The following is a 16,165-nucleotide window of genomic DNA, read 5'->3' as shown; positions in this document are numbered from 1 at the left end:
GCTAATGGGTCTGAAGCAATTTAGTATCTTGCTTAGCAAAGATTTGATTCCTACCGTACTGTAAGTGGTATTGACTCTGTGTAGCTAAGTCTTATTTTCATTCAGGATTCACACTCTGCTAATCGCACGTGCACGTCTATATTTAGCTGCTCCTTCGGGTGCTGGTCTGGCGCATCTCCGGAAAACCATGCTTTCCAGCCTCAAGCAGTAAGAGGCTTAAAACTGTGACCCTGCCCTGAGATGGGACTCCTCCACCGGATGGTAATAGGCTCTGAGGAGGTCCCAGGATATTCTTTTTTTTGGATATTAGGAAATGATGGAGCTCCTTTTTAAGTGAGACAGTTTTGGGAGCCTTCCGTTAGAACTGTCTGATGATGAAGGATCTTGAACCATGGCCTTGTGAGAATGTCTCACATAGTTCCTTTCCTAAAAGCAACATTTTAAATACTATCCATCTTATACTCCCTCCACGACCTTGATCAATGCAACTCAAGGACGCGAGCCGTCATCACGGCTCAAAGTGATATTTCTTAATGCATAATGCAACGTTGCATTTGGCTGCCAGAGTGAAATGTCTGAATGGAAGGGGGGGGGGGGGGGCCTGCGTGTAGAAATTGCATCACGAGTGCAGGAGCCGTACGGAGCTGCATGGGGAGGGGTCCTTCGCTGGTGCTGACGAGGCAATGCAGAGGGAGAAGAGTGGAGGGATGGAGGGAGGCGAGGGGACTGCACAAGCTCTCTCTGACTCACACACTTTATCCCACCCGTGATGTCCGACCCCCCCCCCCCCCTTTCCTCTTTTGGCATCTCTGAGCCCGCTTTTGCTGGGAGCGAAAAAGCGTGGTGGGGATTCTCGGTTCCCTCCCCCCATCACGCACGCACACACACACAAACACAGCCGTACACACTTACACTCAAATTCTCTCATGCTTACCGCATATCGCAGCTAACTGTGAATCACCCTCTGCTGCGTGGTAGTGTCCTGGTGCAAAATGCAGAAATGTGTTTGAATATGTTCAATTAAATGTAGCATTTCTATCGGCACTCATGGAGAGGTTCATTTAATCTGCTATAAGTGCCTTTTGGGGCATGGCATTATTATGTGATATATCACGTCATTTAAAATGAAAGCTGTTTTCTTGATTTTCTTTCCTTAGCATGTAGCATTACACAAACAGCTATTTTCCTTAGCCCGGCTGTGTTTCCACACCTTTCTCCTCATCACTCCATCAACATTGCTTTTGAAGGGTGAATGCGTTTATATCAAAGGGGGAGGCCTGCAGCGGACCATACCAACGGGATGCCCGGTAGGGGTGACCATCGAAGAAAAATAGAAAAATAATAGAAACATGTAAAACAGCGTAATTGTTTAAAATAAGCTATTACCGGTTGTATAAGTGCACACATCTTGCTTGTATGTACGCATCGTTTGTCACAGTACGTTATTAAGGGACTTTAAATTTGTTCGCCCCCCCCCCCACACCCAGCCGACGATGGGTTTTATCCGCACGGCCGAGTCAGGTGATATTTTCCGCTTCGCCATTTTGTGCTGCTGCGCCGGGTATTTATCTGACGAGTCGTGACTCCTCCGTTTGCACGCTGCTAGTTAGGTTGCCAGACGCTTCCTGTTGGTCCCGCTTGCCGATTCCGAGCCCGAGGCCTTCGTTAGCGTTATTATTGTTTTTGTTCGAGTCAACGTAAATAATTCATTTAGTCCATTTTATACCTTGTGAGAAAGAATGTCGGCCGAAAGTCCCGAATACTCTCCGTTCTTCGCAGTGATGGGCGCCTCTGCGGCGATGGTCTTCAGCGGTAATTATCGCCTGTTCTTCAGCTGTCTCTTGGTTACTAAACGTCTCCGTGTGCATTTACTGATGAGCCCTTCTGCACCAATGTCGTTCCCTTGAATTGTCAACCATGTAGTGTCTCTTGGCGCTACCCGCTAGCCTGGCTAACGTTAATGCTAATCTAAAGCTGTCATCGCTAACGTTAGCTTGGCTAGCTAATGGCTTTGATTTTTCTTAAACTATAACTATATTGTGGCGGTATTCCAAGCGTAATACAGTCATCGCTGCTGGGCCCAATGCTGAACAGCTGCTAGTTAAGACTAGTTAGCTAACGTTACGTTTTCTGATGACGGCTAACGTACCAAATGTTAGCTTAGACGGTCGGAATCATAACGTAATTTCATCTGCACGTAAAGGAAATGGCAGTAGCCAACTGATCAGGAAAATTATATTTGATATATTAAACCTTGCGGTGTGCTTTCGTTCGGTTACTTGATGGAGTGTGTTAGAAAGCAATTGGATCTGTTTTTCCTAGAATTGAATGTAGCCTGAAATGTGTGACCATTAACCATTTGTTATATGGTATGGACGTCGTTCCCTGTGGTGTTTGCTATTCTGGCCCAAATGTGCTGTTTGTCGTAGGTGGTGTCATTTCATGTTAAACGTGTGATTTTTTTTTAAAAATGAATATTAAAATAGCCTTTTCATGCTACTCTGATAACCACTGGGGTGCAGAATCAGCTGGTTAACTTCCTTATAGCTCAAAGGAATGACACGAGGTCACATGATGATCACATGATGAGACTTCTGACTGGGAATTACCATTTTTACTTCTGCTCTTGTGCAACTCTCAGGTTAAACGTTCACAGTGAACCTGTCCAAAAACACTGTCTTTAACAAAAGATGTGTGTGAAACCCCTTATCAATGGTTTGACAGGAACCTATTAATTGACTGAGAAAGTGAACTTTGCCACTTTTTTTTAAATTGTTGTTCATACTTTTAGTAGCATATTTGTCTTTTGTTAATCTTAGACAATGGTATCCACATATTCATGGGGCATGGGATGGGTGCAGCTCCAGTTAGAACAAGCTAATCGTAGCTATATTGCAAAGGGCTGTAGCTTGAGGCCATGTGGCAAAAACCTGACTGTTTGGTGGCCATCACGAGGGAATGGCCATAGAGTGTGTTTAATGTGTAGTGATGGGCAGGTTAGCAGCAGCAGCAGTACTAGTCGGTGGTGGGGACGGAGTGACAGCTGGGGAATTAGCTTAAAGGGAGGGGATCATGCTGGCACAAAGAAGGGTTGTAGTAGTGGTGGGATTTATGGGGACTAATGATTATTCAGAATTAAGTGCAAGGGATTTTGGTGTTGTGGAGTCATTGATGGGTAATTACAGTTGTCTTTTTTTTTTTTTTTAAATGTAGACCGTAATCGATAATAGAACTGGACATAGTCGACGTGATTTCACCCATTGGCTTGTGGACTGCCATTCTTAAGACTTAAAAAAAATGAAGACTTTGAAGTATTGATTGTAATGTTTAATGAGGTAATTAATCGGGTGAGAATTGGGTAAATTTAGTCATAGACTTCCATTGAATCAGACTTGTTTTGGTAACTGGAGGAGCTGCACCATGCAGGTCAGAACAGCATGTAGAGCAAGTTTGAAGAAACCTGTGCATTAAACCGGAGGTTTCCTCCTGGTGTGTGTGTGTGAGTTGAAGGACTTTTGCTATTTTAACCAATAGTCAAAAATTTCTATTTTACACTGACAAATATTTTAAGAAGTCCATTTGCCTTTTTGAAATGACCTATTTAGTTGTTTGTTATCAGCGTGGTAGCAAACACCAAGGAAGCTGTTTTTATGCTTTTCCGGGCTTGACCTTTTATTCACATTATCCTTCTAAATCTCACTCTTTGTGCGCACCGCATGATTGACGATGTTGGTGTACACTAGACATTCCTCATCTCATCATGGAATAGATTTGTTGGCGCGTCTCTGTATTTCTGACCTTTTTTTTTAGAGATTTTGTCATTCGCAGTGCTTCCCTACTCGCACACCAATCCGCTGTGTATTGCGTGGGCATATTGCATGCAAGATCATCCCTTGCTAGAAGCCCCTCCCACTCGGACGTCACAAGGGCATCCCATTCATTAAACATACTGCAGGGAATAAAAAAACAAGGGAGGGAGGGAGGGGGGGCCTCGTCACCTAAGCTGAGGGTATCGGGATTCAAATCCAGAGGTGGTCCGGAAGCCCCCCGTCAGACAGGAAACCCTTTGAATTGTCATGTCCCAATGTTTGCGGTTTCTAGTGTTTGTTGATGAACCGTCTCCTGTCACACCTCGAGCTTACCAAGAAGCATTGGAGCTGGACGTTAATGGTGCTTGTTAATGGAGGGGAATGTTTATAAAATATCATCCATTGTGAGATCGACAGGTTTTCTTGGGAGCCATTATCTGGGTCAGTTTTTATATAGCACCACTGAATACTGTTCAGGCTTCCTCGGGCAAGGCTATCCAAGATCATAGCCTCAGTGTCATCACATCAATCATGTTCTCTATAAAGGGTGCTTTCACCATCGATGAGAAAAAAAATCCCACACACACATTTGTTGTGCGTAAATCTAGTGCAGCCTGATTTTTGAGGATCCTCCTGCAGTCCTGAGTGTGACGTTGTTGGCGCTCTGCTTTTCCTCAGCGTCTCACACGCCGACGGAGGCAATATGCCGACGAGGCTTTTTGCTGCGTTTGGCCCGTGCCCATCCGCCACTGAGCCCATCTCTGGAGATGTGGCATCCTGCTTCTCTTGTGACGTCAGCACTTCCCTGTGAGCCTTAACCTAATCAGGCTCTTTTCATTCAGACAGTGATAAACTGCTGCGGCAGTCCGCCGAGGAGACGCAACATGTGACCAACTGATTCATTCGATTCGTTGGTCTTGAGAATGAGAGCTGTTCTTCCCCATGGGGGTATTTCTCAGAGAGGGACATGTTGGATTTTTAAGGGGAACAGAAACCAACAGCTGTTGTGGTTTTCTCTTATTTCACTTCTGCCTAATTATTGTCCCTGGACCACTGATTTCTGTTGTCGGTCTGCTAGTGGTTTGTCATTTTTCATTTTTTTTTCTCTCACTAAAATAATCTCTCTCTCCTCCCCACCAGCCTTGGGTGCCGCCTACGGCACGGCCAAGAGCGGCACGGGGATCGCCGCCATGTCGGTGATGAGGCCGGAGCTCATCATGAAGTCCATCATCCCAGTGGTCATGGCGGGTATTATAGCCATCTACGGTCTGGTGGTAGCGGTGCTTATTGCCAACAACATCTCCGAGAAGGTCACCCTCTACAAGTGAGTTCAGTTACTGATACAAAAGACCACAGCCAATAAATAAAGTGAACACAGCCAGCGTTTGAAGGAACCCGTCTCATTTGAATGTTTCACATCATTGTGGAAGCTTCCTAGTTTCCCTATAACACGAAAAGAGTTCAAATTGCTCGAATGGTGTCATTTGTCTTCCTGTTCATCCATATCTGAGTGTTCAGAGGCATAATAAAGCTGCACTAAACACCAGATAGTACTCGAGGTAACATAACCATCCCGTCTGTGTGTGTGTTTAGGAGCTTCCTTCATCTGGGAGCCGGGCTGAGCGTGGGCCTCAGCGGGTTGGCGGCAGGTTTCGCCATCGGCATCGTGGGCGACGCCGGCGTGAGGGGCACGGCTCAGCAGCCCAGGCTCTTCGTGGGAATGATCCTCATCTTGATCTTCGCCGAGGTCTTGGGTCTCTACGGGCTCATCGTCGCCCTCATTCTGTCCACGAAATAAACACCCAGTTCAAGATCTGTCATTTATGTTGCTGCTGGAGAAAAAGTGTATAACGGGAGGGAAATTTGTAAAAAACAAAACAAAAAAACAAATCAGCCACTTGAGATGAAAGAAGTAAAGGCGTCGGGAAATAATGATTTGAAATGGCTACATAAATATGGTCTTATCTCAACAATGTGTACAGTTGTCCCAATTTGATAGTCAACTTGTAAATGCGCAATGTAGTGATTTGTCTGTCTTGTGTGTGTGTGTGTATGTGTGTGTGTGCGTGCGCGTGTTTTTAAAATTGTATGATAAAGATTTTTTTTTCCCCTCCACTTATTTCGGGGCTTGAGGCCATCTGAGGCGACTTGGCCTCTGGTCTTAGTGAGCTGGCCCAACAGCTTTTTCTCCTCCCCTGGCAACTCGGGAGTCGACACAATTTCTGCATTAATCTTGAGGGTCTATTTGTAAAGAGAAATGTATATGGACGTACTTTTTTTTTTTTTTCTTCCACATTTTATTTATAAGAAATTGTTCATCAAACCTCTTTGATTCCCCAGGATATACATATATACAGACATATAAATATCTACATAGATTTAATGCACTGTGGGTAAATTGTGATAAGTGGTTGGAATTCCTCTGGATGTATTTCTTGGTTTAATAATTCAGATTGCCTTTAGTATGTTGCTGGTGAAGTGGGAGTTCTGTGTGTAGCTGTATTCTAATCATTACGCAAACATTCTCAAACTTCCCTGTTTTTCCTGTAGTGCCGTTTGCGTTAAAGGTGTGTGTGTGCGCCCCGTGTTGGGTCTTGCAAGTGTAATTTCCAGAAGTTCATCTCCATCTTATTCACCTCCTGCCCCCCCCCCTCCCTCTGTGGCCGTGTGTCATCTCTTCCACATTCCAGCCATCCGGGTCCTGCATGGGTTTCAGTGTTTCGTTGCTGTTGGATATGAAGCTGAGGGGCAGGCTACTTTCAGGAGACTTTATCCAGATCAAAAAAAAAACCATTTACATGGTGCATACATTGTCAAAAGACACCAGTTTACGTGACGAAAGCGTCATGGTAGCATTCAGGAGGTTTGAGGTTCACAGACCGGTTTGACTTGATCTGGTGGTGTTTTCTGAAAATGGAGCTGCTGCTGACGCGTTTACTGAAGCGCCAATCTACAATCTTGTATTACCACTGATAGTGAAGTTATCCTGATGTGTCACAATCGAATTAAAGAAGAATCCAACTTGGTTTGGGCTGGCTTCCAACACACAGCTGTGTGCCGTGCTTCATATTTTTCAGTGACACGTTCCAAGTCTTCTACAAGCAGCATGATTTAATACCAAAGTGTCTCAACCTGTAGTATAAACATGAGCTGGTCCACAACTGCACACCCGGATCGCATCGTACTGTTGGCAGATATATTTATTTTAAAGAAAGCACACAAAATCAGTAAATACTTTTATATTGTACAGGACAGAAGTGGCATAATTACATCTGCACAGTGACTAAATATCTCAGCGCACACCAGAGTTGCAGCTCACGCGCCTTCCAGGTCGCGGAGGAGCGCGCTGGAGATGGCGCTGATGGCGCTGAACGAGGCGCTATCGGGAAACGAGCGGATGAAGTCGGCGCCCTCCTCCGTGGCGCCGCTGAGCAGAGGATCCAGGGGCACGGCACCTGGAACGGACCACACGCGTTTAGCCGGTCAACTGGACTAGTTGATGCTATGCAACACTACAAAGGGCCCGTCGCTGGATCAGCTGCATCGCTACACAAAATACAGATGTGCAGACACAATAGATCCGTTGAAGAGAAGCCATTAAATAATCAATTTAATCAAGAACCAATCGTGGCACTTTTCTATAACCTGTTCTGAAACTGCTTATTTGATAAAAAATCTACGTGGAAATGCACTTATTGTAAGTCGCTTTGGATAAAAGCGTCAGCTACATGACATGTGATGTAAAGAATGATGGTGCATCTGCACTGAAGCCATGACAAGGAAGTCATGTAAACGGCTTCCTGAATCGGGCAGTTGTGACACCACGTGGCGGGAAGCTGACATTACGCAGGACCATCTCACCCAGGAACGTTGAGCCAGTCAACTTGGCTAATTCTTCACCTCCACCTTTTGAGAATATATTGCTGCATTCCTGAAAAGAGAAGATTTATTAAAATCTACAAAACAGCTGTGACACAAACCCCACACAAATTAATAGTGGATGTATTTGACTATTTAAGAATATATATCAAATTGGTACTGATTTGCAGATGACCTTTAAATCCTTAGATTTTGAATACTGTAAAAACAATTTCACTATACATCATTAGCATTACGACTTGTGTGACGGTTTACATACTGAGCAGTGTGGACAAACAAATCCACTCATGTTCTCGATGATGCCCAGGATCCGTACACCCGTCTTTTTACAAAAGGTGATCTCCCTCCTCACGTCCCCCGTGGATACCGCCTGGAGCCAACACAGGACCAGAGAAGAACAACGCTCACGGTCATGAAACTTACAAAGTGTTTCCAGTTAGGGTCCAGTCTGCAGGAAAGTAATCACATCACGGCCAGAACAAAGTTTGTGAGCCTACGTGTCAGTGCGAGTTGGCCCTTATTTCACTCGTAATGGACAGTAAGGACTCCCTGGACTGGCGGGTACCTGAGGTGTGGTGACCAGGACAGCTCCGTCCACCCTGTGTTTCTTAAGGTTCTCCAGCACTGCCAGATGTTCGTCCGATGTCCCTGGTGGTGTGTCCACAAGCAGCACGTCCAGCTCTCCCCACGCTACATCTGACACAAACTGCGCTATCATAGCTGTGGGGTGGAACATAAAAAGATGATTCATTCAAGTGTAAACATTGTAGCACAGAGGTTTTGTAATAAGACACTTAAACACAGACAAACGGGGACATCAGGAGGATTGTTATTTTGTCAGCGTGAGAAACCTCTGACCTGTAGCCCAACACAATGGAGGAGTGGCATACCTGTTTTTTTGGGCCCCCTCCATACCACTGCTTCATCTGGGTCCTCCAGCAGGAAGCCGATGGACATCAGCGCGAGGCCCTTCTGGGCGTCGGTGTAGACCGGCACCCACCCGGAGTCACACTGGTGCACGTCAGGCCGCCCCACGCCGAGCATGTGGGGGATACTGGGCCCACACAGGTCCACGTCCAGGATGCCGACCTAAGCCGCAAGTACGCCGTGTTCAAAGTAATGCAACTGCGCGCGCATCGTGATCACGTGGTCGGCGTGCTCCGGCACCCCGGCGGGCTTACCTTTTTGCCAGCATGCCTGAGGGCCAGTGCCAGCTCGGTGGTGATGGTGCTCTTGCCCACGCCGCCCTTCCCCGACAGGACCAACACGACGTGCCGAACCTGCGACAAGTTCCCGTCTGGAAAGGTCCATTGTTAAAAGTTCAGCATGCGACAGAATGGCTGTTTGACACAGTCCACAAGTCCAACGTACATCAGGGTTGGAGGAGGTTTCTGTTATAATGTTTGTATCGTAAACACTTTAATATAAACAACAGCTTCTCCGAGGACATTAAAACCGGGCGGTCAGCTCCAACATTGTGGCAGGGCTGAATAATTTAAGCTAAAATGACCAGCGGCCAAGAAAACGCTAGCTTCCAATAGCCCGTTAGCTATACCGTTAAATATGAACTTAACGATATCACACACGCAGACGTTTGTGACAGCTGGCAACTCTAAAAGAGGACACGGCTCGTGTACACAATTCATCTAAACTTTATTTACCGGTGACGCAAAACGTACCATTACTTTGTTCCATATTTTAGATTTGACTCGTTCGCACTGGGTCGATTACTTCCGTGTAACGTCACGCACCAACTAGCAAATCAAACGGCGTACATTTCGCCTAAGTCCCGCCTCTCCGTCAATGGCACCAATGGGCTGCCGGTACGCAGTATGCTACATTCACCACCACCACAGACGCCTCGAAATGTTTGAAAGAAAACTGGCATATACTTGATAATTCTATTCCTGAATGTCTCTTGACTTTTAACTAAGATGACAACAATCTCTACTAACACCTTACATGATATTATCAAATAATCGTCCAAAAATCTTCATATATTTATTTATTTTTCAACGAATTAGTACCGCAATTTCTCTGAATGGCCGATAAATGTAAATAAATGTAATTGTAATTTTTGCTAATTATCTTTGTTTTTTAAGTAAGTGGCACTCCCCTCTTTGTTATATTTAGTCAACATACCACGACTTGGTGTCTCACAGGTAGTTAAAATAAAACCAAATAGATAAACACAAACTCCTCCCCCTGGTGCCTTGTATCCAATAATCACGCTCAAAGGGCGTGGATAAGTCATGTTTACGTCTGTCTTGTTGCAAAGTGGGGCAGAGTGTAAACTCCACCTGTCACACAGTCCGTTACAGAGACACACGGGCAATCAAAGGAGCCACTGCGGGACCGTGTACAGGATGACGACTGTGAGGTAAGAGCACAGCTGAGGCTGCAATGGAGACGTTCACGCTGCACTGAGGTTCACTGAGGTTCACTGAGCTTACTGGCTGTACCATGAGATGCTGGCATCTAGAATAACTTGCTTCTGGTGTGTTTTGAATAGAAAGTTTGGGCCAGACAGTGAGCAGTGGTGGAATCTTTCAGTAATGTAATATTCAAAACGTGCAAACAGTTGCTGTCGCTGTCCCGGTCAGAACAGTGACAAAGTTACAGTCGTTGAGGTCTTGGTTTTCCAGATGATGCGTTTGCAGTATGTAGGTTAAAGCCCAATTAAAGTGAGACCAGCTTCGGGCTAACTAATCTAAATGATGTCAGCTCCATCTCCTTCACCGTCCCCGGCTGCTCAGAGGCATACAGGGTAAAAAACCGAGCTCAATAAGTATTATGCTTGAGTCAATCTGTAGGAACACAAAAGCTTTGCTGCCAATTTAGTTTTAGTCACTGAAGTTCATTCAATTAGTTCACATACATTTGTCCTGTTTATTCTTAGACTGACATTAATCACTGTGTCACACTTTGATTTACACTTTGCCTAAAGTTCCCTCAAAAGAAGTGAAAGCACTTTCATTGTAAATGTTTCTTAGGTGCTAAATTGCCACATAAATATGGAGGGGCAGTGAATATTTTGCACGAGGAAAATCAGAAGAGGCCGTTTTTGATTGGAATGTGAAAAGCACAGAGTTTGCTCTTAAAGGTTAAAGGTTTTAAGGACAGTACATGTTAAACTGAGAAAAGCCCAGAGTACATTCTATTTGACCACAGAAGTTACCATCTTCAAACTTAGAAAGATTTAGGCTACGTCTTCTTTGGCTGATTCGGTTGGATGACAAATGCCAAAAAGCTCTCTTTAATTTGAGATAGGGCGTTATTTCTGTCGCTCTTCCTTGAACGCGGCCCTCTAGGTTTCAAAAATGTGTCAGTAGATATGTACTTAAATGTGTCCAAAAATAACCTGACCTCAGCAAACAAATGAACTGTGAACCAGGAGTTCAACACCGTCCTCACTTGAAATAAGAACCAGTAAAGGGCCGACTGCCCACACGCCAGCTGCTGGTAAAGGTGCCGCGTCTGCAGCCACAGAGCCGCCGCCGCGCTGAGAGGAGGCCGGAACTGCCGCGCTCGGCATTTGGCCGGCAGCGAGACGGGGATCCACGCGCTGGACGATCGGACAACGACACAGGTGAGACCTTTATCAGTTTGTCGGGCGAAAAGATTCTGGCTCCCAGATGGTGGAATGAGCCTTCTGATGGTACTAGGAGCGCAGAGAGCCTTTACACCTTCAGACTCAAGACGCACCTCTTTAGACTCTGAGTAAAACACTAACTGTAGCACTACTCATAATGCCACTTATCTATAACATGTTTTAAAACTGCTTATTTGATGACAATTTTACTTTCTTGTTATCTCTACGATTGAAATGCACTTCTTGTAAGTCGCTTTGGATAAAATTGTCAGCTAAGTGACATGTCATTTAATGAAAAGTGGAGAAGAAAAGATTGTGCCAGTAGTTTTCCACTCTGACTGCCCATTGACTAAAAAGGCCGTGCGTAAGAGACGGTCAGGTCTTCAAAGGTAAGGAAAGGAGGCGCAGTATTTTTGGAAGGGGTCTTGTTTCACTTGGCATCACACATGACTTCTGTAACCGATAGCAGCCCCGAACAGCTTTTGAGGTTAAAAGCCTCTCAGTTGACTCTCCGGATGTTTCATTGTCCAGGATGCAAATATTGAGATAGCGGGATTTTCTTCTTACTTTCTTGTCCACCGCCAAGAGGTTATTCTTGGATCTAATTATTTTCCCCTGCAACCAAGCCAACGTTCCTGGACCATGGCCACGTCTCTCGACTTCCAACTTCCTGCTGCTTGTGTCAACCAGATCAGCGAGGCAGAGTCAGAGGCGGATCACCTGCAGAGTCCTCGCGCGGCGTCCGAGGCGCTCGCCTCGCCCAACGCAGATCCGGTGACCGGCGAGTCTTTCTGCCGGTGTGACCGGCGAGAGGAGCCCAGCGGCGGCGACTGCCTCTGCGGGGAGGAGGACGAGGGTGAGCGAGGGCCCGGCGATACCCCACGGTAACCCTAACCCTAGGCGGACCCGGACGTTTCAATGAGCAGATCCGTCCGTGCGTCTCTGTCGGCAGGCTTTGACTGGGAGTGGGACGAGCACTTCAAGTCTTCGGGGGCCCTCCTCAGCTGTGGCAACAGGAAGGTGGGCTTTCACTCGGACTACAGCTGCGGCACGGCGGCCATCCGCGGCACCAAGGAGCTCGCGGACGGCCAGCACTTCTGGGAGGTCAAGATGACCTCGCCCGTCTACGGAACCGACATGGTGGGTAGCGTCCATGCGAACCTCTGCTTGGTTTCTGAGTCCGTCGCGTGGAGATCTGGAAGGAGGCTGCCAACATGTTTCGATCAGGTTTTCGCTGTTTTATTTGGTTTAGATGGTGGGAATTGGAACTGCGGAGGTGAACATGGACAAGTTCAATTTCAACTTTGGCAGCCTCCTGGGCCACGATGAAGACAGCTGGGGACTCTCCTACACAGGTGAAAGGGGCAGAATGCAAGTTTGAAATATACCAAGAATGATCCGAATGAGGTATGTGAAACCAGATGGAGACTTTTTACCAGTAAAATAAACAAATAAACAATAAAAAGTTCCAACAAAATACAACTCCTAGGTTGGGAACCATTGGACATAGATATATACATATCGTATATATATCACACATACCTTTATTCGTGATGGTTCTATAAATCCATGTCCCTGATAATACCTCTGCAATTTGAAATGCATGAAAACTGACAACCAAGTGCATACAGTAACCAGGACAATTAACAAACTGTCCAATTAACTAGCTTCGGCGACACCTGGTGGGGGTCAGGAACCAGCGGTTGTGAACCAGAGACTTTTTACATTGTGGTATTATTACAATTTTTTCTACGTACTTCCTCCGTCCGACAAAATAAATGCTGCATCCTGTTTCTTCTCTGAATCTCTTAAAAGGACTTCTCCAGCACAAAGGGGACAAAGTGAAGTTCTTGTCCCGGTTTGGCCAGGGCTCCATCATAGGAGTGCACCTGGACACCTGGCACGGCACCCTGACCTTCTACAAGAATCGGCGCTGCATAGGTGCGTATTTTCTGTGTTCCAAGCGACAAACACACCAAAACTGCATCTCATCCACGACCCCCCCCCCCCCCCCCCGTTTTCAGGCGTCGCTGCGACGAAGCTGCAGAACAAGAAGTTCTACCCCATGGTGTGCTCCACAGCGGCTAGGAGCAGCATGAAGGTGATCCGGGCCTGCTGGACACCCACCTCGCTGCAGTACCTTTGCTGCGCCCGCCTCCGCCAAACGCTGCCCCGCCGCTGCCCCGACCCGCTGGCCGCCGCTGAGCTGCCCCCGGGCCTCCACGCGTTCCTCCACGTGCGGCTCGGCTGGGTCTTCTCCCTCAGCGGCGGCCCAGGCGACCCGGAGCGGCGCGAGGACCCGCCCGCCGGTCCCCACCGGGAGACCAGCTCGCCCTGTGGCCCCCGCCGAGGCTCCTCTGCCCCGAGCGCCTTTCTTGACGCGGCCCCCTGTCGAATGTCACCTCAAACTACACCGCGCCCTCCGAGCGGCGAGTACGACAGCTGCGGCTCTGAGCCGGAGGACTACCAGAGCAAAAGGTGCCGCTGGGCGTGACCCGGAAGGTCAATAAGCGTTTGGCAGCGATTAATTAATTACCATGTGAATTAAGATTAATTAATTACACAAAAAATAACACATTAAACATTTTTTACGCATTTTTACCCTTATTTTTTGCACCGCGGAACGTTTCTCACTGGATGAGTTTCGGAGGACCGATTATACTGGAGCACCAACTAGCGTTCATGACTTCAGACAACATTAAACCACAGTGAACATGAACGAAGAAGCTGACGAGACCGTGTCGGTTGGCCCCGTGAATGGGAAATCTTATTATAATAAACAAACGGATGGAAGGGTCGATAAGAGCGTGGTTGTGTGCAAGCTACGCAACAAGGAATTCACATCGAGCCTCAGGTATCACCTCAACGCAAAACAATCAGCAGCTAGCGTGGACGTTAGCCCGACGACGTAAGTCCACGTCTGAAAAAATAACCAATGTTCTGAATGTACTTGAAAGTATTGGTCTACTTAAAAAAACATAGTTTACAGAAGGTCTACTTACCTATAGGCTACCTGAATTTCTGAAAGTACTATATTTCTAAATATGCCATTTCTACACTTGTCTGCTGGAATTGGTTGAACAAAAATAAATGAAATGAATTACTTCTCACTGTTCTCAGGTCAAATATTTATGCAATTAAAATGTGATTTATTTTGATTAATTAATTACAAAGCCTCTAATTAATTAGATTAGTATTTTTAATCGAGTCCCGGCCCTAATAATATATATATTATATATATATATTGACCTTACATATATTTTTTTATAATAATTTTTTACCTATTTAAAAAAAATCTTTTCTTTTTTAACCCTACATATTTTGACTTTTTTCACAATATTTTTTTTCCCATGACATGACTGGAATGATCTTAGATGAAGCAACCTACACGTCCCTGTCACTAATGCCCAATGCCCCAAATTTCTGTACTTTAAACCTTATCTGGGTTCAACCCTCAAGGGACATGGTGGCTCTTCCTAAATCCTTTTTTAGTTTTGGGTAACTGATATTTAGAAAAAATCATAATGGGATATTGCCCCAGAGACAGATTGGTGCATCTTGGAGGATCAACCATGCTATTCATCCTTCCTGCATTGGTAAAGGCACAAGTGAGTTGAATTTGAATGTAACAGAGAATTGGAGGGTGGATGCACTAAAAAGTCAAATCTACACCCTGTGCCAGACTGTCAGTTTAAGGTTGTCCACAGGATGCCCTGAAGTAGACAAACATGTGATTGTCTTGAAAAATGCCCTCAGAGGCTGTAATAAGTTTCATGTCAGTGTGACCACTGAATGAGACACATCTGCTCATCTTTACTTCTCTCCCGTCAAAAAGGTGGAACCCTATAGGCTACGTAGCATGGCTAATAAGTGCTAAAAGGCTAAAGCAAAGCAATTAACATCAAATTCAATTCGTCAGCAAAAGATTCTTCATCATTCTTGACGATGCCATCATAACTCGAAACTAAAATGGTACGACTTGTGACTCGACTTGAGACTTGTTGGCTGTGACTTGTGACTCGACTTGGGACTTGCTTCGTCTTTGACTCGACTCGGGACGCGAGGGCAATGACTTGAGACTTGCTTGTGACTTGCCTAACAGTGACTTGTTCCCACCTCTGGTGGCTACGTAGCATGGCTAATAAGTGCTAAAGGCTAAAGCAAAGCAATTAACATCAAATTCAATTCGTCAGCAAAAGATCCTTCATCATTCTTGACGATGCCATCATAACTCAAGTGAACGCGCCGTGTGTTTCTGCATAACCCTTAGGGTTCACTTCTCTGAAACAACCGTGGGGACAATGCCCCCACTACTACCTCCGCGGCAGTGTGCTCAAGACTTGGCACGAGCGGGATTTGAACCCACTGGCGGTGCGCACAGAGGCTTCTGGGCTCTAGCTTGCACCCCTACACTACCAGTCCTGGTCACATTTTGGCAACTTTGATTCTCCTATTTAACCTTGAGCATGTGAGTTAAACTTTAAAAATCTCTTAAATGCTATTTCCACATCTGGCCTTGAACCATCAACCTTCAAGTGCAGTGCAGGGGCTTATGTCAGCAGCTCTTCCACTGTGCTACTTCACCACACACTAACCAACCCTTTGTTTGTTGTATTTAACCTTGAGCATTGGAGCTAAACCTCAAAACTCTTTTTAAATGCTAATTCCACATCTGGGCTTGAACCCACAACCTTCAAGTGCAGTGCAGGGGCTTATATCAGCAGCTCTCCCGCTGTGCTACTTCACCACACACTAACCAACCCTTTGTTTGTTGTATTTAACCTTGAGATTGCTACTCAAACCTGAAGTAAAGCCAAAGGCTCAAACCCAAGACTGGGCTTGAACCCACAACCTTCAAATGCAGTGCAGGATTGTGGCAGCTGCT

At 46.0% G+C, this 16,165-nt stretch overlaps 3 protein-coding genes across 5 annotated transcripts; 2 read left to right on the top strand and 1 right to left on the bottom strand.

The window, feature by feature from the left end:
* Positions 1 to 1,538: 1,538 nt before the first annotated feature.
* On the top strand, positions 1,539 to 6,856 carry atp6v0cb (ATPase H+ transporting V0 subunit cb). Its single transcript, XM_037463407.2, has 3 exons — positions 1,539 to 1,812; positions 4,950 to 5,133; positions 5,403 to 6,856. The coding sequence occupies exons 1-3, from the start codon at positions 1,740 to 1,742 to the stop codon at positions 5,605 to 5,607; spliced, it is 462 nt and encodes a 153-aa protein (XP_037319304.1). The 5' UTR covers positions 1,539 to 1,739; the 3' UTR covers positions 5,608 to 6,856.
* A 135-nt stretch (positions 6,857 to 6,991) lies between these two features.
* Positions 6,992 to 9,442, bottom strand: nubp2 (nucleotide binding protein 2 (MinD homolog, E. coli)). The gene is made up of 7 exons (XM_037463384.2): positions 9,368 to 9,442; positions 8,870 to 8,985; positions 8,579 to 8,777; positions 8,254 to 8,408; positions 7,948 to 8,058; positions 7,671 to 7,740; positions 6,992 to 7,264 (listed from the first exon to the last, which is right to left on the bottom strand). The coding sequence occupies exons 1-7, from the start codon at positions 9,381 to 9,383 to the stop codon at positions 7,125 to 7,127; spliced, it is 807 nt and encodes a 268-aa protein (XP_037319281.1). The 5' UTR covers positions 9,384 to 9,442; the 3' UTR covers positions 6,992 to 7,124.
* spsb3b (splA/ryanodine receptor domain and SOCS box containing 3b) lies at positions 8,992 to 14,393 on the top strand. Of its 3 annotated transcripts, XM_037463320.2 has the most exons (7): positions 8,992 to 10,068; positions 11,172 to 11,277; positions 11,971 to 12,136; positions 12,233 to 12,420; positions 12,533 to 12,635; positions 13,096 to 13,221; positions 13,305 to 14,393. In XM_037463320.2, exons 1-7 carry the CDS (start codon positions 9,941 to 9,943, stop codon positions 13,772 to 13,774), a joined length of 1,287 nt encoding a protein of 428 aa, XP_037319217.2. In that variant the 5' UTR covers positions 8,992 to 9,940; the 3' UTR covers positions 13,775 to 14,393. The 3 variants fall into 3 exon arrangements, with proteins under 3 accessions (XP_037319217.2, XP_062415939.1, XP_037319218.2); XM_062559955.1 differs by having other exon boundaries at positions 11,083 to 12,136; XM_037463321.2 differs by having other exon boundaries at positions 8,992 to 11,277; positions 11,907 to 12,136.
* Positions 14,394 to 16,165: the final 1,772 nt, after the last annotated feature.

Source organism: Pungitius pungitius, chromosome 21 (assembly GCF_949316345.1).
Source record: "Pungitius pungitius chromosome 21, fPunPun2.1, whole genome shotgun sequence".
Taxonomy (NCBI): domain Eukaryota; kingdom Metazoa; phylum Chordata; class Actinopteri; order Perciformes; family Gasterosteidae; genus Pungitius; species Pungitius pungitius.
The sequence above is the reverse complement of the archived record's forward strand: the minus strand, read 5'-3'. Positions and strand labels throughout refer to the sequence as shown.